General features: G+C 38.3%; 1 protein-coding gene across 3 annotated transcripts in view; it reads left to right on the top strand.

Moving 5' to 3' along the window:
- Positions 1-3,760: 3,760 nt before the first annotated feature.
- Positions 3,761-23,197, top strand: part of LOC143040310 (uncharacterized) — a 38,539-nt gene continuing 19,102 nt past the window's right edge. For 2 of the 3 annotated variants that reach the window (XR_012967708.1, XM_076211200.1), the window contains exons 1-6: positions 3,761-4,121; positions 6,754-6,936; positions 9,895-10,020; positions 12,530-12,629; positions 19,439-19,512; positions 20,501-20,597. Coding sequence is in view for 2 of the 3 variants with exons in the window: in XM_076211200.1 (XP_076067315.1) it covers positions 4,064-4,121; positions 6,754-6,936; positions 9,895-10,020; positions 12,530-12,629; positions 19,439-19,512; positions 20,501-20,597 (638 nt within the window). In the remaining variant the exon portion in view is untranslated. The remainder of the gene's footprint in view (positions 4,122-6,753; positions 6,937-9,894; positions 10,021-12,529; positions 12,630-19,438; positions 19,513-20,500; positions 20,598-23,197) is intronic. The other variant, XM_076211201.1, reaches the window with a different exon arrangement.

A 23,197-nucleotide genomic window follows, 5' to 3' on the forward strand; every position in this document is an offset into this window, starting at 1 on the left:
AAGGAAGAAATAATAAAAGTGAAAAGGAGAAAAGAAAGAGACGACACTTGGGACGTAGATAATAAAAGACAATTGGTGGTAATGCTATGGTGTGTGTAATGAAGTGAAGAAGTAAGGTTGTGATAGTGTAGAAGTAGGCACAAAATGTTGTTTAGTTAGAGAAAAGATGATATGACTATAGGCGCCAACGGCCATACATACCACTCTGAAGACACACACCGCTTCTCGTCCGATCAGCCAAGTTAATTACGTAAGCAGCGTTGGATAACGTACTTGGATGGGTGACGACCGCCTGGGAACGAACACCAAATGCTGTTGGTATTTATTATCTTCTCTTCTCTTTCTGTCCTACATTTCTTCTTTCATTTATACCAACTTAACTACAAACAAACGGCTCATATTTCACTTTCTGTGTCTGCTCTGTCCTAGGATTCTTGGTCAATCTAAACCAGCTTCGCTACAAATACTTATCGACCTTGTAGTAAGAAATAAACCCTATCAAGAGCGTTAAGTCTATCTAGCTTATTCATGGCTTCCTTGATATCAATATAGACCATTATTTTATTGTGGACCGTAGTACTATCACAAGAAATAATGGCTACAAAAGAGTCCATAACGGATCAAACACCAATCAATCAATCAATCAATCTTTTGTTTCTTTTCTTTAACCGCATTGTAAATGTTTCCAACAAACTACCTGTTCAAGTGGTCAATTTCAATACAATTGACACTTAAAGTAAGTCAGTGGTTCTTAACACTTTCCACTGTTTACACCCTCGTTCAATTCGCAAGCAGCCCCCCTCCCACGAACCGACCAATATGCCTGATGCTGCTGCTCCTTTGTCCTACCTAACAATGGCTACCAACCACAACCACACCTACCGCTGTCAAACAGAAAAACAGCAAATCTCCCAAATGCAACGCACGATCCAACGTCTCAACACAACACTTCATCCACCATAATTTGCATCTCATTAATTCATTCACCCTTACTGGCAGGTCACCACTTCCAAACATATAAATACACCACGCACGCACTTCGCTCTATATATTCTAAGTCTTTGCCGGTATCTTTCCTTCTCAGGACTCACAAGTCACTTTGTATCACCAATTGCATATGCAACTCGTCTACGTGTAAGCATTATTTTCCTTCCCTTTCTCCACTTTCTGATCGTGATAGCACCAACTACCACTTTTTTTTTTTTTTTTCCTTCTACTTCTTCTTCTTCAGCCTTTTGTTTTTTCTCTTCATTTCAACTTCAATCAATCTTGGAGATATACTTCTTCCCCTCTCCTCTCACTTTTCATAACTTGCACACACAACATGACTGAAAAACAATCTCCTGCCTGCCTGCCTGCCACGCATCACCAATATATGCATAGAGATATATCTTTGCGTATACACATATATTCTACATTTCTTAAGCTCATCATTTGTATATTGTATGTAAAGTTACAATTTTAAAATCATTTATTGGGTGCATAAACATAATCTATGTAGGATTCATCAACTTGGTGTATATATGCATATGTTAACATGTACACATACTCGTCTATTCTATATTTGTTATATATTTTAAGCTTATCATTTGTATACTGTATGTAAAGGTGCAATTTCAAGGTAACTTATTGGACGCACAAACATAATTTACATAGCATTCATCAACTTTACTTTTATAACTATCAGCTTCCCCATCTCCTTTATTCTATATTTGTTATATATCTTAAGCTTATCATTTCTATACTGTATATACAGGTAGAATTTCAAAATAACTTGTTGCACGCACAAACATAATCCATATAGCATTCACCAAGTTTACTTTTATAACTATCAAAATCACTAACTAATTACATTCAATAGATTAGCCACAGATTCATAGTCTTTCCTCAAAAACATAAACACTATCTTCTCGTTTTGTGGTTATCACTTATATTCTTATTACGCTATCTATCATTTCATTTAGAAAACATGGTACGTGACATTTGTACTGTATGTCTAAATGTTGTGATTAGTTTGCTATATATTGGGCTACTTTGGTGAATAACCGTTACTCAATCTTCCATATTCCTAGCATTGAAAAATGATAAGCAAAATATGTACTAACAATGAATTTTATGGTACTCGCCGATAGACACACACACACACACACACACACACACATACACACACATACATATATATATATATATATATATATATATATATATAAATATATATATATACATAAATATCTATATATATATACATATATATATATATATATATATATATATATATATATATATATATATGCTCATATAACACCGATAAACTAATGGAAAAAGTGTCAGTCATTGTATATGTTATGACACCCAATATTGAACATATCTGGGTTGCGTATACTGATGGAAATGGATATACGTTGTTAGTTTCTTCGATCACTACTTTTGGGGCCAGAAAATTTTTTCCACTATGAAAGTCCTTTGTCAGCTGGCGGGTTTCCCGCCTGAGCCAATATGAGTGGCCGATGCGACAAGGCGAGGAGCCTTTAAAAGGCGCAGTAATTATATTGCTGTGACCCAGGCTCCAGGTGGTGGGGTTCTCCGAATTCGTGCAGGGACATTGATTTTGCCCTGCATGGATTTTTTGGCTTTAAAGAACGGGACTAAGTCCCTTGGCTCCCTGATAGTCTTTGGCGGCGCAACAATTTGCCATCGCCAGGAGACGACGACTTGAACGTAGTGGCCGAGGCTCCAGCTGTAAGAAAAATATTTTCCAGCTGCAGCCAAAAGGACCTATGGCCAATACTACCGCCTCCATATCGTCGTGCGGTGCAGCAAAGCTGCCGCATCTACAAGATTCTAATGCAGGAGGAACCCACATAGAACCTCGCTGTCGGAGGTCATGTGGTAGGGTCCCTCACAGACGTTTTTTCGGCGCTAGCTGCGCCAGGTCTCCTGCACGAAAATCAAATGATGAGACGCAAACCGCTGGCTCCATTTGACATATATTGAGTCAGGGCTTCTCATTTTCTCCCGCTTTTAGCGGGTAACTTCCCTGTAGCCAGCCTGGGTTACATGCCAGCGGCAAAGGCTCCAGGCAACATATTTCCAAGGACCCAGAGACGGCAAAGGCTCCGAGTGACATTTCTATAAGAAGCTATAGGAACTTTTTAAAGAAACAAAACATTCGCACTTGAATATCATCTTAATAAGTGCAAACTGGAGAAAATTCTCATTTTATTTACAAATCAACACTTAGAATAAAAAAAAAAGAGAAATCAAGACGGGACACCACGAGCATAGCTCCCCCTTCCCGTAAAATGCAACTAGGTAAATATATATATATATATATATATATATATATATATATATATATATATATATATATATATATATATATATATATATATATATATCTTCTATCTTCCCTACCAGCACGAGGGAGTCCTGTCCACATTTCAATAAAATCGTCTGGTGTTAACCAGAACAAAATTTACAAAGTGAGTCACTGTAGCAAAGGAGATTGCTTAGCTAGTCCTTGTTCTAGTCAATGTTTTTTTTATCATTTTGTTTGACATTGTTTTTGTATATCTATCATATTTCATCTTTATTAGTTCCCCTCTATTTCAACTTACCTCTTTATTTCCTGCTATTTAATTCCAGTTTCTATTCGTGGTAGATCTACCGTAATATGATAAACAGAAGTGCGTTCATAATGATAGTGGATTTAGTATTATTCAAGCTATTGGATATCTTTTTATCTAAATCTAGCGCTTTTATGAATAATATATTTATAGCTTTGTAGTTGGCAGTATTTGTGTAGAATAAATTTGTAAACAAACGTCTGTTCACAGCATACAAAATAAGTACGGTGGCTAGCGAAAATGAAATATTTGCAATTTCGAGAGCTTGATGGTGATACTTTATATCATGGATTAATTAGCAATTGACATGAAATATAGAAAAAAGTTAGTTCCTTACCACTGTAGACTTACAGACTCCTACTGTATTGCATTTCTGCCAGTTGATCCAGTCGGATATAATAATATTACCCGGCAGGCAATTAACAGCAAATGGGACAATGTCCAGCGTATTGATTGGAAGTTTGATATGCCTCCTTGTAATTGTTGTTGCTGATGGTAAGTTTTACAATGTGTGAGACAGGGAAGTGACAAAGTGTGAGTGCTGTGATGGACAATTATCTATTATTCAATAGTTATATTTTATTAGTACTGTTTCAGTATTAGCCTTCAGATTGCAATCTCTACCTGTCAGTTATAACCCCTGACTGAAAGATAAGTACGTGAAATTGTAGTGCATTGAGATTATATATTTCTATCAATTTTTTACTTTATGAAACTTAATCATCAAAAACTTTAAACTTGTTTAGTAATGTCTTTGCTGAAAATCATTAAGATGTAACCAAATAATTTTGTCTGTAGTGTAGATAAAAATAATTAAAATGTAAAATTCCAGCATCACGCATAGATATTTAACATGAAACTTGCATTGTCCAATAGCTCCTAACGTAATATGAATTAACCCAACTTAACCTGACTTGACATAACCATTCCATAGAAAAAAATGGATAATTCAAATTCAAGAAAGAAGTGAAAAAGGTGTGCATGATAAATGAATAGAACCAATAATATTTTAATGCCTTATGTTTCCAGTTCCTCTTAGGAAATTGATATTTATCAGTAAATGTTTTTATATATTTTAGTAGCATATAATGTATGTTTATGTATAAAATAGTTTGTGTAGTAAAAATTTTCTTTTATTTGCATAGCCTTGAGAATCTAGAATATGTCTTCTCTACCAAGGTTTTATTCACTTCTCATATACACTATGCCTTACATTAATCTTTATACAGTACATTTTTGATATAACAAATTACTTGACTTGAAGAGAAGTCTTGTGTTGTGTCTGAAAGTTTAGTGTCCAAAGGTATGTCTTCCAGTTACATGTGTTCATACTTAACTAGTATATCTGTTGTATATGTGACTACAAAGATAAAGATAAATATTATGTATTATAAAGTATTTTAAGATGCTGTGATGTATTAACCATGCCAGTACATGAAGCTATAGTCACATTAGGTTATGTAGATGCTGTGACCACCAGTATCAATGGATAGTTGAGGAGTATGGTATTCATTATATCCAACTGTGTCATTATTTGTCAACTTATATCTCCTATATTGAATTTAAGTTATATCTGTGGATAGTTTGGATGAAACATGATATTTGTAATATCTAAAATTCAAACTACTTCAAGAGGTTCTTTATATCAAGGAGTTAGTACTGGTATCATTGAAATTATGTCATTCCATCAGTAGATTAAACCAGAAGTATCAGTGGTCTTTTCACCGTCATTCTCTCAAATCTATCTCTCCATTGATAAGTCTCTCCTTGGTTGACATTTATGCATGCATAGCCATTCATACCTACTCCTAAGGAGAAGTAGCAAGGGTTCTCAGTATTCTACCAGCATTTTAGAAGGCTAAAGGCTCACAGAAGGTACACCATCCCATTCCAATGCTCATAAGAATGGAGGAGACTGCAAAAGACCATTACATAAGAACATAAGAACATAAGAAATAAAGGAGACTGCAAAAGACCATAAGGCCTACACTAGGCAGCTCCGTATCCATCACCACCTGTCATCCCCATCCATAAAGTTGTCTAATCGTTTTTTAAAACAACTGATAGTTTCAGCGCTTACTACATGGTTACTAAGTTTATTCCATTCATCGACCACCCTATTAGTAAACCAATTCTTGCCTATTTCCTTCTTAAATCTAAATTTGTCCAGTTTGTACCCATTACTGCGAGTCCTGCCCTGTTGTTTTATTATGATGACCTTGTTTGCATCACCCTTGTTATAGCCTTTGATCCACTTGAACACTTCTATTAGATCACCCCGCACTCTGCGTCTTTCCAGAGAGTGTAAGTTTAGGTGCCTAAGCCTCTCTTCGTAAGGCAAATTTCCGAGTCCTTGTATCATTTTGGTCATTCTTCTCTGTACTGATTCTAATGAATTTACGTCCATTCTGTAGGACGGAGACCAAAACTGTACCGCATAGTCAAGGATGGGTCTAACTATCGCTAGGTAGAGTTCCATTAGGCATACACTAGGCAGTTCTGTGTAACCTTACTACCTTTCCTCACTATCCATGAAGTTATCTAATCTCTTAAAACAACCATTTGTTTCAGCACTCACTCTACTTTTACAAAGTCTATTCCATTTATTAACCACTCTGTTGGTAAACCAATTCTTGCCCATTTCCACCTTAAACCAAAATTGCAACAACCCCTTGGGGCTGGTACTTGATCTCTGGAATAGGCCCAGAAATTTCTTCACTATCACTTTCACTTCCTTACAGTTTATGTTTACTTCATTTATTTATTTTCTCAAAGAGGACAACACCTATGCTGCAGTTGTGGTTTGGAACCAATAAAGCTCAAATTAAGTTACTTGACTGTATGTAGAGATAGATAGCAGTAGCATAGAAAATTTAACATTGTTTTCCGTGTTTATTGAAAAAGAAAAGATTATAGAATTATAGTTTTGTTGCATCTCATGATAGCCAGGCTACACAGGAATGTGTAGTTTGGAGTAGCAATGGTGCTAGATAATTACCAGAGCTAAGCCTTAACCAGTGTTCACTGTCCAGATAATAACTTAACATCTAGAACAAAGATATTGTCTTGATATTTTTAAATTGTTGGTCAATAAAACTTGCCCCAATTATTGTCTCTTTCTGACTAGCCATGGAACTATTCAAGAACAAGTATGGACAGCAGTGTGAAGCTGACATTGACTGCGGAGTGTATGAGGACAACTTTCACATGTCCTGTGAGAAAAAGCATTGTATCTGCCCAAGAGGATCTCATGCATCAACACTCCAGTTCTCAGCCAATTACACTCAGCAGCTTAATATTCTTTGTAAAGGTAAATATACAAATTTAGTCTTTATTTGAATGAAACAAGAAGTAAATTTGATCAGATTTTTATTTATTCACTTATATCTTATTTCCTTTATAATAGACCAAGGAAGTATAATTATAACTGAACACAGGAACTTGGAATGAAGTTCATTATTTTAATTAAACCTATAAGATAATACACTTGTAGAAGAATGTTGGTATGTAGCTTGACCAAGAATATAAGGCACTGGCATGAGAATGTAGGTCTATCTATACATGGGTCATTATGAGATAGTGTGATCTACCAGCCATAATACCAAGAAAATTATATATATATATATATATATATATATATACAGTCGAACCTCGAAAGCCCGGACTAATTGGGGGGAAGGGCGGTCCGGTCATGCCAAAAGTAGATTTTCGTAGCGGTATACGTATAGGTGATGTATGATATGGCATAGAAACACATAAGAATAATACTCTAACACTGTAATAATAACAATACTGTAATAATAATACTATAATACTAATAATTTTGTAGTAATAACTGTAATACAGGCATGTAAATGTACTGTACATACAGTGTACTGTACTGTATTTTTTATTACATACACTGTAAATATCGGAAGGTATGCACACGGGACAGTGGTGGCGGCCAGGGTTGCCGTGTTTTCTACACTACTGTGTAGAATGGGAGTGTTGCCATACCGGGGCATACATTTTTCTCGGGCGTGTGCAGACTTTCATAGCAAGATATACATGTCAAACTTTGACAAAATGTTGGTTCTAGTTTTTTTTTTATTCTTGAATGTATAGGCCTCCATGCCCTAACATATTCAGTAACATATAAAAAAAAAAAATTTCAATATTATTATCGCTAAAAGAAAGCTGAAACTTTAGCGTAGAATTTTTTTCTACACCGTAAAAACGTATCTTTTGGGGTATATTTTATAAGTAACACAATTACAAATAAAAGTCATATTTTGATGTACCATTTAGCATTTGATAATTACAGTAGTTCTATGATTTTTAAACAAAAGTTTGAGTTTTTGAATGTGCAGTTTCCATATGCCGCTATTTTACTACCTTTTGGTACAAAATTTTACGAAATGGCAGCCCTGGTGCTAAAAGAAAGCTGAAACTTTAGCATAGATTTTTTTTCTACACTGTAAAAAATGTATCTTTTGGGGTATAATATTTTATAAGTAAAACTATTACAAATAAAAGTCATATTTTGATGTACCATTTATTATTTGATAACTAGTTCTATGAATTTTAAACAAAAGTTTTAGTTTTTGAATGTTTTTTAACAGCCAGCTGATATGTAGAAAAAAATTCCTCATGTCCTTGTGCAGTTTCCACATGCCACTATTTTACTACCTATTGGTACAAAATTCTACGAAATGGCAGCCCTGGTGCTAAAAGAAAGCTGAAACTTTAGCGTAGAATTTTTTCTACACCGTAAAAATGTATCTTTTGGGGTATAATATTTTATAAATAACACAATTACAAATAAAAGTCATATTTTGATGTACCATTTATTATTTGATAACTAGTTCTATGATTTTTAATAAACAAAAGTTTGAGTTTTTGAATGTTTTTAACAGCCCGCTATGTAGAAAAAATTTCCTCATGTCCTTGTGCAGTTGCCACATGCCGCTATTTTACTGCATTTTGGTACAAAATTCTACGAAACAGCAGCCCTGGTGGCGGCTTGACTGGGCCGGGTTTGAGTACAAGCAAGTATACTGTTCTTTTAAAGGATTTTGGTATAATGATTCAAAGTGAAGAACCCTCATATCTTGTAAAATCAGTAAGGATTTCTATGTGTCTTTTAAGTATTATTGAAACCATATTAGTCATATGTGCAGATTTTATCTGTATGACAGTATATTTGCTACTGTCAACACTTTGGAGTACTTTGGCCATTGTTCGGTGATAGAATTATTTCCACCAACCCAGCAGTTTTATATATGCAGATAGGCTAGAGTAGGGCAGTGTAGGATGGGGGTGTTCAATGTTTTCTGTCTGGTCATTGAGTCTAGATCAGTATGGTTCTGTGGCTGTGCCAATTATGTGTTTGCGTTCTTTTAAAACTGGATGGTGGCCTGAAGGCAGTTGTGTTGGTGTGCCTCTCCTTTGTTTTGAGAAGGATTTTTCTATAGGGCTTATGTCTAGAGGAGTTAGGTGGTTGGACTTGAGTGCTTGTTTTATGATATAAGTGTGCTTGTATGGTTGTGTTGCATGGTGCTAGTGATAGGTTGTTTAAGATGAAGAGTAGTAGAATCAGTTGTAGAATCTCTCCCCCCCCACACACACACACACATCAATAAAGGTTTGAAGTGCTCTGCCATCACTTTGTGCTGTCACTCAGGTCATGATTACTTTTTATTTTTATTTAATATCGAATTTATGGTTTGGGAGCATTAATGGTTAGGTTACTATCACTACCATTAATGCTCTCAACCATAAATTAAGTACATGATCTGAGTGATGTCATGTGTCTGAGCATTAATGGTGGTAATAGTAACCTAACCTAACCAGTAATGCTCCCAAGCTGTAAATTGAGTAATAACAAAATGTTACTATGACTTAAGTGATGGCATAGGGTGACAGCAGAGCACTTTGGACCTTTATTGATCAGTGGGGGGGAGTGGGGAGGCATTCTACAATCGATCCTAGTAGTATTGCCAGTATCTTTTTTTCTGTTTTTTCTTTTTTCTTCCCTATACTTTTTCTTTCTTTTTCTTTTTCCTTTCTTTTTCATTTTCCATTTGGTGGGATTGAAAGCTCCAAAAAGAAGAAAAAAAAAAAAAATTGTATCCAGCTAAAAGTTGTGAATAAAAGGAGGTGTAGATATTGCCAAGTATTCTCATTTTGTATATCGGAGTAACCATAATTGATTTCTGTCTGTAATACGTATTTAATTTTCAGCTTTATTCATCCATTTCATGTTGAAAAAAAATTCTTTGAATTTCAGGTCATCAAAGTTGTTTTAACAATATCAAGGAATGCACCTATGGAAATTGTATTGCTGATCAGTGCCAGTGTGCACCAGAAGAAATTCGGGTTGAAGCTGATAAAGCTGAAACAAAGTGTGTGATAAGTAAGTACATGACAGTTTTTGTACTACCTTCTTTTTCATCAAAGAATGTTGGTGAAGGATATCTTCTGATTCTGCTTAATGTTAGATGGAACAAAGTGACTGATGACCATTAACCCCTTTGCAATTGAAGAGTAGCCTTGGAAGTAAATCAGATAGTCTGCCACCAGTCAGGAAGAAAGGAAAAGTGTCCCCTGTTATGCAAGATATTTACTGAAATAGGTTATAACCCACTTACTGCCAAAGTGATGTCACAGAGGAGAATAAAATAGACCAACAGCAAATGTTTCCTGGAGTTGAGTTTCATGGACTGGAAACCCACATTAGCTGGCAGTGGTCCCCAGACCCTCCCATAGATCACTCTAGGAAGAAATCTTGAACTAATATCTGCATTGTGTTAGTATGGGACTGTTTCTGTATCACCGACTGAAAACAGTGGAAGGAACAGAGCAGTTACAAGTTGTCTCTCCTCCATGTGTTTAAAAATGGATAGATAGAGAGAGAGATCTTGGGTTCACTCCAGAGACGGTGTCAGTCTCTTGGGGCCACACCTCCAAACATAAATGAGGAAGTTGATGAAGTTTGAAAATGAGCAACAAGGCAATGACTCACTCACCTCCTTCTCGAAGGATCACTTGTTGCAGGTTCTCATCATCGGTCCCAACCTGGTGGCAGACATGGCTAAAAAGAAAATGAGCATCCAGTTTTGAAGAGATTTATGATATGCTTCCTTGTTGTCAAAGCTCCTAGTACGTATCAATAAAATAGATGTCTGTTTTCAATGTTAACAAGTATTTTCTAACATGCATTGAAAATGGTGAAATTGTCATGAATCACCACAATACCTTCTAGTCATTAATTTTTTGAGCCATTGGTGTCTAATTTCGTTTATATTTGGGACCAGTGATGGGCACCAGTAGACAATAGTTCTATGGGACAAATGTTGGGAGCATTATCTCACCACTCTCTTTCTCCAGAGCCCATCAGCATTCATGCCTGCACTCTGAGGTACAGCCTGAAGTACAAACCCAAAATGCCTGGATTTATTAACTTCCCTTGTTTTTCCACCACTTTCCAAATATGAAACCTGACAGCTAAGGCCAGTTGCCCTCCCTCCTTCATCATCTTCATCCTCCTGCTCTTTACCCTTATCCTCATTCTCCTACTCACCCTCCTCCCTCACCACCAACACCATCTGTCATCAGGTCAATTCTGTGTTAGTATTTAAAAACTCAAAACTTGGATTAAATAATTATATTATTTCATTTGTCAGTTGGGCATATTTTTCTTGGGAATGTCTGTGGAAGAGTTCCATTCCTAAGGCCATGATGAAGCTAGAAAACCTTTATTGAGAAATATTAGAGATATATGACTTTTGTAATAGAATAGAAGACTAGGCATATAACAGCATGAATGTCATTTTATCAGGAGAGCTCATAGGTTATTGGAAGAAATTCTTACTCTCAAAAATGTACTGTTATTTGAACTAGTATTGACTGCATAAGTTTTACACAGTCAATACTTTAATGACACACCAATGCACCAGAGTTGCATAGCATTCTCTTGTGATTGGAAAGTAACCTACACTCAGAGATGAATACTGACCACTTATGCTATCCTTCATATCTGCTACCTTTCTGAAATCTTATTTACCAGCCTTATGACTCCATCTCTTCACTTTTCCTTAACACCCAGTTGTGGTGGACAAGAATGCAACCACAAAGTACCCCTGTTGTAAAAAAAGTGACTGAACGGGGTAGAATGAGGGGATTAGGACTCTCTCTTTTCATATTTTTCTCACATGTAAAGTCAAGGCAAAAAGTATGTTTTCACTTAGCCATTCCTCTTGTAAGAAGGAAGAGACTTTTGGTTTATGTATATATTTGAATATATGTAATCATAATTAGGTGTATGTATGTCTAGGTGCACTAAAACCACCCAATAGAACATCTACATTAAAACTCTTAAATCCTTCTGAGAACAGCACATGAAGATGATATGCACACAGTTCTACATAAGAATCCTCTATCTCTCACATCACAAAACACATGCATAACCATCTGAATGCAAAAAGAAAAATTACACTGATGGCATACTACTCAAGCAACATAGCACCCACACCTTGCAACACATCCATGCAAACATATTCATATTTAGACCACAAAACAAGTGTCCAAGAATGACCTCCAAACTTGATCATCTAAACAACTCCATCAAACATCAGCCCGCCTAAGAAGTCATTCTCATGATAATCAAGAACTGCACTGGCACAATTTCATTGAGGCTATCTCCCAGCATGGAAACAGTACAGAAGAGCTAGCCATGGAATCAAATTACTCGAGGTACAAACATCACACAAAAGACACAGGAAATGTCCTGCTCTATCTCTAGCCTTCCCCAGACAACAACACAAAATTTCATCACTAAGTGACTTGTGAGCTAATTCAGTGTACTGTCTAGCTTCTGTGGAATAGTTTTAAGAGTCTGATTTCATATCTCTCTGAACCTTCAGATAATGAAAGACAACTAGCACAGGGCTGTGGAGTATATGTAGGGATGTGCAGTGCCCAGCAGCATTTGTACTGTATCAATGCATCCTGCAGATGTGAAGAGTAAGTACTGAATGTAGATACACATAAAAGAAGAAAGGTAAAAAAAAGTTAGGAAAAGTAAAGATAAGGTCATCAGCAGCACAACCTGATTTTTGATAAATGTATATATCTATTTATATAAGGGGAGAGAGTAGGAGAATATCAGATAATTTTTTGGTGGAAGGTAAGTTAAGAATGGAGGGTAGATGGAGAAAGGAAAAGGACAGAAGGTAGGGAGGTGCTTAAAGTGAACTGCTTAAATGAGAAAGAAAAGGAGGAGTACAAGAAGAAACTGAGAGGAGTGGGAGGGAGTGAAGGATAGAGGAGAACTATGAGTAGGAGTGGAGGAGGAATGGGAATGGTTCAAGGAAGGAGTCACAAAGTGTGCAAGGATGGTGTGTGGAACAAGGAGGATGGGAGGAAATAGAAGGAAGGGTAGTAAGTGATGGGATGAGGAAGCAAAGAAGGTTGTACAATAGAAGAAGCGAGCATTCACAGACTGGTTACAAAATAGAACGAGAGAATCATATGAGAGGTGCAAAAAAAAAGTAAAGCATAAGATAAAGGAGACAGCAAAGAGGAGAGCAGATGTGAAATGGAGTAAGAGTATGACAGAAAATTTTGAAAGTAATAAAAAGATGTTTTGAAAAGAAATAAAGAGAGGAAGAGGAAGCAAATCAAGCAGAGAAGAAAAGGTAAAAGATGCAGATGGATAATGGAAGAGACGGCAATAAGAGGAAGAGGGGCAGAGTATTTTAGGGAGTTGCTAAATGTGAAGGAGGATATGGAGGGAAAGGTAGTTTTAGTGGGAAGTGCTAAGAAAATGACAGTGATGAGTAAGGAAAATGGAGGAAAAATATGGAAAGATGAAATGAAGGCAGTTGTTAAGAAGATAAGAGCAGATAAAGCACCTGGGTTGGATGGATGTCATACAGAATGTCTAAAAAAGGAGGTACAGCGGTGGTGGACTGGCTGGTGAGGTTATTTAATGTTTGTTTAAGAGAGGGTAGAGTGCTGGACGACTGGAGGAGTGCCTGTATAGTTCCACATTACATGAGAAAAAGGGACAATTGTGAGTGTAGTAGTTTCAGAAGGATCAGCTTGTTAAGTGCAGTTGGGAAGGTATATGGGAGGGTCTTGATTGAGAGGATTAGGAGAGGAACAGAGGGAGTAATTGGTGAGGAACAGTGTGGTTTTAGGACAGGTAGGGGTTGCATGGATCAGATTTTTGTAGTAAGAGATATGTGAGAAAGCTTTAGGAAAAGGTAAGGATGTTTTTTTGAGCCTTTATGGATTTGGATAAGGCTTATGACAGGGTAGACAGGAAGGCTTTGTGGGAGGTATTGCAGATATATGGGATAGGAGGAAAGCTTTTAAGAGCAGTCAAGAGTTTTTATGAGAGTAGTAGAGCTTGTGTTAGAATCAGAAATGGAGAGAGTGAGTGGTTTGAGGTAAAGGTGGGACTTTGCCTTGGCTGTTGAATTTATACATGGATGGGGTGGTACAAGAGGAAAATGCAAGGGTAATGGGTCAAGGATTGGAGATGGTTAAAGAAAATGGAGAAAAGTGGGAGATAATCCAGTTGTTGTTTGCTGACGACACTGGGCTTGTAGTAGGATCAGAGGAGGGATTGAGGAAGTTAGTGACAGAGTTTGGGAAGGTGCGTGAAAGAAGGAAGTTGAAGATAGATGTGGGTAAAAGGAAGGTGATGAGATGTACAAGGGGAGAAGGTGCCAGTAGACTGGAAGTGAGTATTAAGGAAGATGGACTGAAAGAAGTACATAGTTTAGATACTTGGGTGCGAATGTGGCAGGAAAGGGAGGATTGGAGGTGGAGGTAGAATGTAAATTGAGAGAAGCAAATAAATACCTTGGGGGGATTAAAAAGTGTAATGATAAATAGACATTTGGGAATAGATGCTTAGAGGAGCTTGTATGAAGAAGTGATTGTGTTGACAGCACTGCATGGGGCAGAAACATGGAACATAAAAGAGGAGGAGTTTGAATGTATTTGAGATGAGGTGCCTGAGAAGTATGGTAGGTGTTACTAAGCTGGATAGAGTGAGAAATGAGGAAGTGAGGAGGAGTGGGGGTGGAAAGGGAATTGGGAGATAAGGTTGATGAAAAAGTATTGGGATAGTTTAGAAACATGGAAAGAATAAGTGAAGAAAGATTAGTGAAAGAGGTGTAGAAGGCAGAGGTAGAAGGAGTGAACATGAAGGGGCAACCAATGATGAGATGGATGGATGGATGGGTGTAAAAGGGGCATTGAAAAAGAGGGGGAAGGACAGGAGAAGACAGAAGATAGGGGAGAATGGTTGTGTATGGATGATGCTGTGATGCATGAAAGGGAGTGGATGTGGGATGGGGTGAGGGAATTTGTGTGAAAAATACATTGACGCAACCTGAAGGGATTTCTCCCTGTCTTCTCCATTTCTGCATGAAGGGACAGAGAGCCCCCCCCCTCTGATTTAATGAAGTGGCCTTGCTGTGGATGTGCTATGTCTTGTGACACTGCTTCTGATCCAGGGCAGTGGGTGAGATGCAGGAATGACCCGTCATCTGGGAGCCGCCAGGATGGAATGAGTGGGAGTGGATTTATGCCTTTATTTTTTGGTTACCTCTGTTGTAAAGAGGAAAAAGGCTTATATATATGTATGTGTATTGTGTATATACATACATGTACTAAAGGCTTTTTCCCCCTTACATGGGGGGTAGCCAAAAAGAAAAAGGCATAGAAATCACTCCCACCCATTTCATTTCCCATATATTCCACTCCCCCCACCCTCCTCCCTCCCTCCTGTCTTGGCACCTCCTGGATGATGGGTCATCCCTGCATCCTGTCCACTGCCCTGGGTCAGAAGCAGTGTCGCAAGACACAGCACATCCACAGCAAGGCTGCTTCATAAATTCGGCGACCCCCCTCTCCGTCCCCTCATGCAGAAAAGGAGAAGACGGGGAGAAATCCCTTTGGGCTGCGTCAAATTTGTTCTCATACATACTTCCTCACCCCCCCATCCCCCACTCCAACTCATGCATCACAGCCTCATCTATACACAACCCTTCTCCATTCACCCCTATTTTCTGTCCTCTCCCATCCTTCCTCTACAGACATTCCTCTCTTTTGTAAAGCCCCTTTCACCCCATCCACCCATCTCATCCTAGGACGCCCCCTCATATTCACTCCTTCCACCTCCGCCTTGCACACTTTTTTTTACTAATCTTTCTTCACTCATTCTTTCCATGTGTCCAAACCATCCTAATACTCTTTCATCAACCCTATCTCCCAGCTCCCTTTCCACCTCTGTTCTCCTCCTCACCTCCTCATTTCTCACTCTATCTAGCCTAGTAACCCCTATCATACTTCTCAGACATTTCATTTCAAACACATTCAAACTCCTTCTTTCTTCCTCTCTCATGTTCCATGTTTCTGCCCCATACATTGCTGTTGGCACAATCACTCCTTCATACAGTCTCCTCTTAGCATCCATTCCCAGATGTCTATTTCTCATTACACTTTTTAATCCACCAAGGCATTTACTCGCTTCTCTCAATCTACAGTCTACCTTCACCCCCACTCCTCCCTTTCCTGTCATATTTGCACCCAAGTATCTGAAACTATCCACTTCCTCCAGTTTCTCACCCTTAATGCTCACTTCCAGCCTGCTGTCACTCTCTCCCCTTGTACATCTCATCACCTTACTTCTGCCCACATTTATCTTCAGCTTCCTTCTTTCACACACCTTCTCAAACTCTGTCACTAACTTCCTCAATCCCTCCTCTGATCCTGCTACAAGCGCAGTGTTGTCAGCAAACAACAGCTGGCTCACCTCCCACTTTTCTCCATTTTCTTTAATCATCTCCAACCCCTGACCCACTACCCTTGCATTCACCTCTCGCACCACCCCATCCATGTAAAGATTGAACAGCCAGGGCGACATAACACACCCCTGACGAAGTCCCACCTTTACCTCAAACCATTCACTCTCTCCATTTCTAATCCTAACGCAAGCTCTACTGTTCTCATAAAAACTCTTGACTGCTCTTAACAGCTTTCCTCCTATCCCATATATCTGCAGTACCTCCCACAGTGCCTTCCTGTCTACCCTGTCGTAAGCCTTTTCCAGATCCATAAAAGCCCAAAAAACATCCTTACCTTTTCCTATAGCTTTCTCACATATCTGTCTTACCACAAAGATCTGATCTACACACCCCCTACCTGTCCTAAAACCACACTGTTCCTCACCAATTACTCCCTCTGTTCCTCTCCTAATCCTCTCAATCAAGACCCTCCCATAAGCCTTCCCCAACTACACTCAAAAAGCTGATCCCTCTGTAACTACTACACTCACACTTGTCCCCCTTTCCTTTGTAAAGCGGAACTATACAGACACTCCTCCAGTCCTCCGGCACTCTACCCTCTCTTAAACAAACATTGAATAACCTCACCAGCCAGTCCACCATAACTGTACCTCCTTTCTTCAGACATTCTGCATGGCATCCATCCAACCCAGGTGCCTTACCTGCTCTCATCATCTTAACAGCTGCTTTCACTTCATCCTTCCCTATTTCTCCTCCATTTTCCTCACTCATCACTCTCATTTTCTTAGCACTTCCCACTGCAACTACCTTTCCCTCCCTATCCTCCTTCACATTTAGCAACTCCCTAAAATACTCTGCCCACCTTCCTCCCACTGCCTTCTCTTCCATTATCATCTCTCCATCTACACCTTTTACCTTTTCTTCTACTTGATTCGCCTCCTTTTCCTCTTTTAATTTCCTTCTGAAACATCTTTTTATTACTTTCAAAATTTTCTGTCATACTCTTTCCCCATTTCTCATCTGCTCTCCTCTTTGCTTCCTTTATCTTATGTGTATATATATATATATATATATATATATATATATATATATATATATATATATAAATATACAAGGGTCATTCCAAAAGTAATGCCTCCTATTTTTTTATTCTGACTGAAGGGATCTGAGGGGATTGCAAGTTGCATTGTTATGATGACTGAACTTGCACTCATGACCTGAAAGTTTCATCTCTCTGTTGCAGATATTGATGGTGTGACACTAAGAAAGCAATCCCTGTCATGGACATGCATCAGAAGCAGAGATGCGTCATTGAATTCCTCCATGCAGAAAAAATTGAACCAATCAACATTCACTGGCACCTGGGGAACGTTTACAAAGCCGATGCAGTTGAGGTCAGCACAGTTAGGAAATGGGTTCATCGATTTCAGAGTGACGACAGAGATGTGAGTGACAAATTGTGCTCTGGACACCCATGCACAGCCACTACCCTGGAAAACAAAGTGCGCCTCGATCAACTCATCTGCGCTGATAGGAAGATAATGGTGAATGAAATGCGTGTAGAGTTGGATGTGGGTGTCAGTGCACTGGAAATGATGTTGTCATCCCTAGGATACAGCAAAGTGCGTGGTAGGTGGGTTCCATGAATGCTCACGCAGGAGCAAAAGGACCACCGACGGGATGTCTGGGAGGACTTGTTGGATCGGTACGAATCCGAAGGTGACGGATTCTTGGACCGCATCATCACTGGTGACGAGACGTCGTGTTTCCACTACGAGCCCAAGTCCAAACGGCAGTTAATGGAATGGCACCACTCCCACTCCCCAGCAAAGAAGTTCAAGATGCAGACATCTGCAGACAAAGTGATGTGCACAGTCTTATGGGACAGGAAGGGCATCATCCTCCTGGATTTCTTGGAACCAGGGGCAACTGTCAACTCTGACCGTTACGTTGAAACATTGACCAAGCTGAAGGCCCGGATCGCCCGTGTAAGGCCAGAGAAAAGGGAAACATTCCATTTGCAACATGAAAATGCCAGGCCACATACAAGTTTGAAGACCAAGGAATGTGTGACAAAGTTCAGCTGGACGGTGCTGTCTCACCCACCGTATAGTCCCAACCTGGCACTGTCAGACTTCCACTTGTTTGGACCTCTGAAGGATGCATTACGTGAGCAGCATTTCCCCAACAACAATGCCATAGTCGCAGCCGTGAAAAAATGGACCGCCTCGGCAGCTGCTGACTTTTATGACTGAGGCATCAAGGCTCTCATTCATTGCTGGCAAAAGTGCATTAAGAATGGTGGTGACTACGTAGAAAAATAAGTTCTGTTACACTAAAGGTCGCTTATTTTAATGGTGCCACTCCTGTCTTTGTAGCTCTTTAACTTTTTGAGTTAACCCCTTCAATACGAGCCAAAATCTCGCGGGCAGCATTAGCTGCCAGACGTGCGATGTTGCGTCATAATACTCGCATTATAAAAAATAAAGTTACCGCTGTATTGCTCGTTCTCTTTCACCCGTGAATTTTGATAACCATAGAAAATATGATGAAGCCAGTTTACAGAGTATGGGGGTCATGCAGGCACAACTACAATATATATAATCAAGACGCCAACATCGGCATCCTCGCGTATCCACTTGCTCTTCATGACGCCTACGTAGGCGTCATCGTATCGAAGGTGTTAAAAGATAGGAGGCATTACTTTTGGAATGACCCTTGTATATATATATATATATATATATATATCTATTTATATATATATATATATATATATATGAGCTACTCTGTGCCAGACAGGCGAAGACACCAATGCCTCAAAAATACCTTTTCTTTGAGTACCTCATTTGGTTAAACTTTGGACAGCAATAACTGAAATCATGGTTTTGGCATCTTCACCTGTCTGGCATGGAGCACCTCATATGTAAACTGTAAATGTAATTTCAGGTTTTCTTAGATTGTGCTTGTAATTATAATTTTGTAACAAGTTTTTTTTGTCTTTGTTTCCAGGAATTATATATATTACCGAGAAAAATCCACCTGTGTAGAGATGAAGGACTTCCTCTACATTTATAATATGCTAAGTAAGAAGATTTTGATTCTGTAAACAATGCTTGATGACAGTCATTTGTATCAATCCAAAGTAGTCTCCCTCTTCCCCTTCCCCACCACAAGGGATCAGAGAAAGAAATAGTGGAGTCATAGAAGTGGGAAAGAATAGGTTGAAGGTGACCGTGTAAGAAGGGACAGCAGTATTATAAAAGCCTTTCCTCATTCCTATATCAGTAGATATTTTGCTCTTCAGTAATGTACTTGATCTATAGTATAGTGAGGATATAAATACATGAACTGAAGAAATTTAGTTCATTCTCCTTCTCTTTCTGTCTGTCCATTTCTCTCCCAGATCTCCACTCATCAGAATATTTTACTTTTTCATCTCTACAAATAGTATTAAAGCCTCTCATCATAACTATATGAGTAGACATTTTGCTGTCCAGTAATGTACTTGATCTACGGAGTTAAGATATAAATACATTACCTGAAGAACTTTTGTTCGTTCTCCTTCTCTTTCTTTCTGTATGTCTTTTTCTCTCCCAGATCTCCACTTGTCAGGATATTCAATTTTTTCACTCTGCAACTTATTTCTTTTTATCATTTTTTTTATTTTTTTTTTTATTGTCTTTTAAGTCTTCCTGCTTCAGTATTTAGGATGACTTTTTTGTTATTCATGGTTTACTTGGAAGCTGTAATAGATGTATGCTTTTGTTTAGATAATTTAAAGTAACAACTTGTAGGTTATCATTGGTTTTACAGTATTTGTATTAGGGTTTGATATATACATGTGATATATATATATATATATATATATATATATTTATATATATATGTATATATATATATATATATATATATTATGTATATATATATATACATATGTATATATATACATATATATATTACATATATATATATAATTTTAGTATGATAATTTCAGGTATTTAATATGATGGTCTGTTAACAATTTCATGATGATAATTTTCTTTTCTTTTGGGTTACAACTTTTCACAACAGTTTACAGGGGTCTCTTTGGATTCTACTGCACGGAAGATGCACAGTGTAGCAGTAGCTTTGTATGTTCTCAAAAGAACTTCTCCTGTGTTTGTCCGGAGTAAGTACTTTATCATAGTTTCCTAATTTGAGACCTATGTATATGCTATTCATTGAATTTACATTGTAAAATATTAGAGGACTTGAAGGAAGCAACTTGGAATGGATAAAAGATTTCCAAAAAAGTCTATTACGCAATCAATTCAATTTAATTGTTTCCTCAAGTTTCACTAAGTGGGAAACCAACAGCCCTTCATTGGCTGGCAGTGGTTCTCAGAACCTCCCACAGATGTCTATGTGAAGAAACTTTGGACTGCTGCCTGTGTTGCATCAATGTGGGACTGTTTCAATGTCACTGGCTAAAAGTGGTAGGAAAAGGAGAGTAGTCTCTGGTTGTCAGCTTCCCATATATAAAAAAGTGTCAATCAATCAATTGTTGCCCTGCATTTCACTAAGTGGAAAACCACATCCCCAAAAAGTAAAAGAAATACACAGAGCTGGGCGTGTTCCTCAGTGGGTTCCCAGGTGCATTCCACGGTGCGTTCCACTTTAGTTTAGCTGTGGTTAGTGCTCCCAGTCAAGCTTAAGAGACAGGTTCATACTGAAATAAAAGTCCAGTAGACCACATACTATACCAAAGAAAAATTTCATTGGCCACATCCAAAAGGTAGGCCACATACTATACTGGCACCTATATATTAATAGTTTGGGAGCGCTAACCTCAGCTAAAATAAAGTGGAATGCACTGAGGAATGCGCCCAGCTCTGGAAATACAGTTGAAGTTAATAGAGATATCTTGGGCCCAGTCCAGAGACAGAATGTCAGCCCCTGAGATGGGGTTGATGTTGACGGGTTTTGAAAATAGGCTGCATCACTGTCCATCTTGTAGGATCACCACATAACAGACATTAGGGAAGGATTAGATTTCAAATTGAAGAATAGCGACTATTGGTTGTTCTTCTAGGTTATTTTTTATAGAAACATACACATAGAATGCAGTGCTGTATGATACATCTGTCTTTTATTTATGTTTGTTTATCTGTCTGTCTGTATACCAAGAACCTCTTCCCCCTGATAAGGGAGGTAGCCAAGTCAAAGTACCACTCATTCTGTTCCCATCCACCACCCTTGTTTCCTTCTTATCTTAGCTCCTTATGGATGATGGATCATCCCTGTCTCCAGCCCACTTCCCGGGTCAGAAGCAATGTGGCGCGATGGAGTATATCCACAGCAGCCACTTCACTTACATGACCACCCTTCCTCATCTCATGCAGAAAATAGAAAAGACAAGGAGAAATCCCTTCAGCCTGTATTAAAATATCATCCATGAATATTAATCCTCCACTTGCCCCTATTCCCTGCCTTTCTTTCTTGCTCAACAGACAATCCCTTCTTGTTCAAACCCCCTTTCATCCCATCCAGCCATCTCATCCTCAATTCTCCCCTCAAGTTAACTCCATCCACCTTTGCTTTCCATGCATCTTTTGCTAATGTTTCTTTACTTATTTTTTCCATGTATTGAAACCATCCCAATAATCTCACATCAGCCGTATCTGTCAGCTCCCAAATTATTTGTATTTGAGTTCCAAGAACAGTTTGATTTCAAGGGCAACATTTTCAAAACATATATAAAGTTTCAAGCTGTTGGCCTTTGGGGTGTTGAAGTTCTTAGGTACCAAGACATGTATTATCTAGTTGTACAGGGTGGGGCGCGGAAACTTCCCGATTTGGGGATTTAATTATAAAGTGTTTACACTTCACAATTCTTTATTCTACTTTTATGTCTGTCACACAACATGGGAGATTTACTTTTACACAGTTCTAAAAACAATATCTTTTAAATGTCCACCTCCATTGTCAATACACTGATTCAGACGATTTTGGAAGCTTTGGTCTACTCTCTCTAGCATGGTGAGCAGTATATTGGCTATTTGAGTGCGGATGGCATTCTGTAGGTCTTCCAGGGTCTGTGGACGGTCGTTATAAACCATGGATTTGAGATAATCCCACAGGAAATAATCACAGGGGGCTAAATCAGGCGAGCGCGCTGGCCAGTTTAAATAGCCTCTCAGGGAAATCAGCGCGCTCGTCTGATTTAGGCCCCTATGATTATTTCCTGTGGGGTTATCTCAAATCCATGGTTTATAACGACCGTCCATAGACCCTGGAAGACCTACAGAATGCCATCCGCACTGAAATAGCCAATATACCGCTCACCATGCTAGAGAGAGTAGACCAAAGCTTCCAAAATCGTCTGAATCAGTGTATTGACAATGGAGGTGGACATTTAAAAGATATTGTTTTTAGAACTATGTAAAAGTAAACCTCCCATGTTGTGTGACAGACATAAAAGTAGAATAAAGAATTGTGAAGTGTAAACACTTTATAATTCAATCCCCAAATCGGGAAGTTTCCGCACCCCACCCTGTATTTACCTAGTTGTTTTTTTCGGGATGAGAGCTATGCTCATAGTGACCCAATTTTGTATCTCTCCGCATCCAGTTTATTCTTAAAATCTTGTATAGTTTTGGCACTCACTGTTTCTCCATTTAGTTTGTTCCAGACATCAATCACTCTATGTGGGAAGCTATTTTTTTTTTTTTTTTTTTCAAATCTCTTCTGTAACTGTCCTTCTTTAGCTTCTTTTCATGTCCTCTTGTT

Source organism: Oratosquilla oratoria, chromosome 28 (assembly GCF_046742065.1).
Source record: "Oratosquilla oratoria isolate Oo_2021 chromosome 28, ASM4674206v1, whole genome shotgun sequence".
NCBI classification, from domain to species: domain Eukaryota; kingdom Metazoa; phylum Arthropoda; class Malacostraca; order Stomatopoda; family Squillidae; genus Oratosquilla; species Oratosquilla oratoria.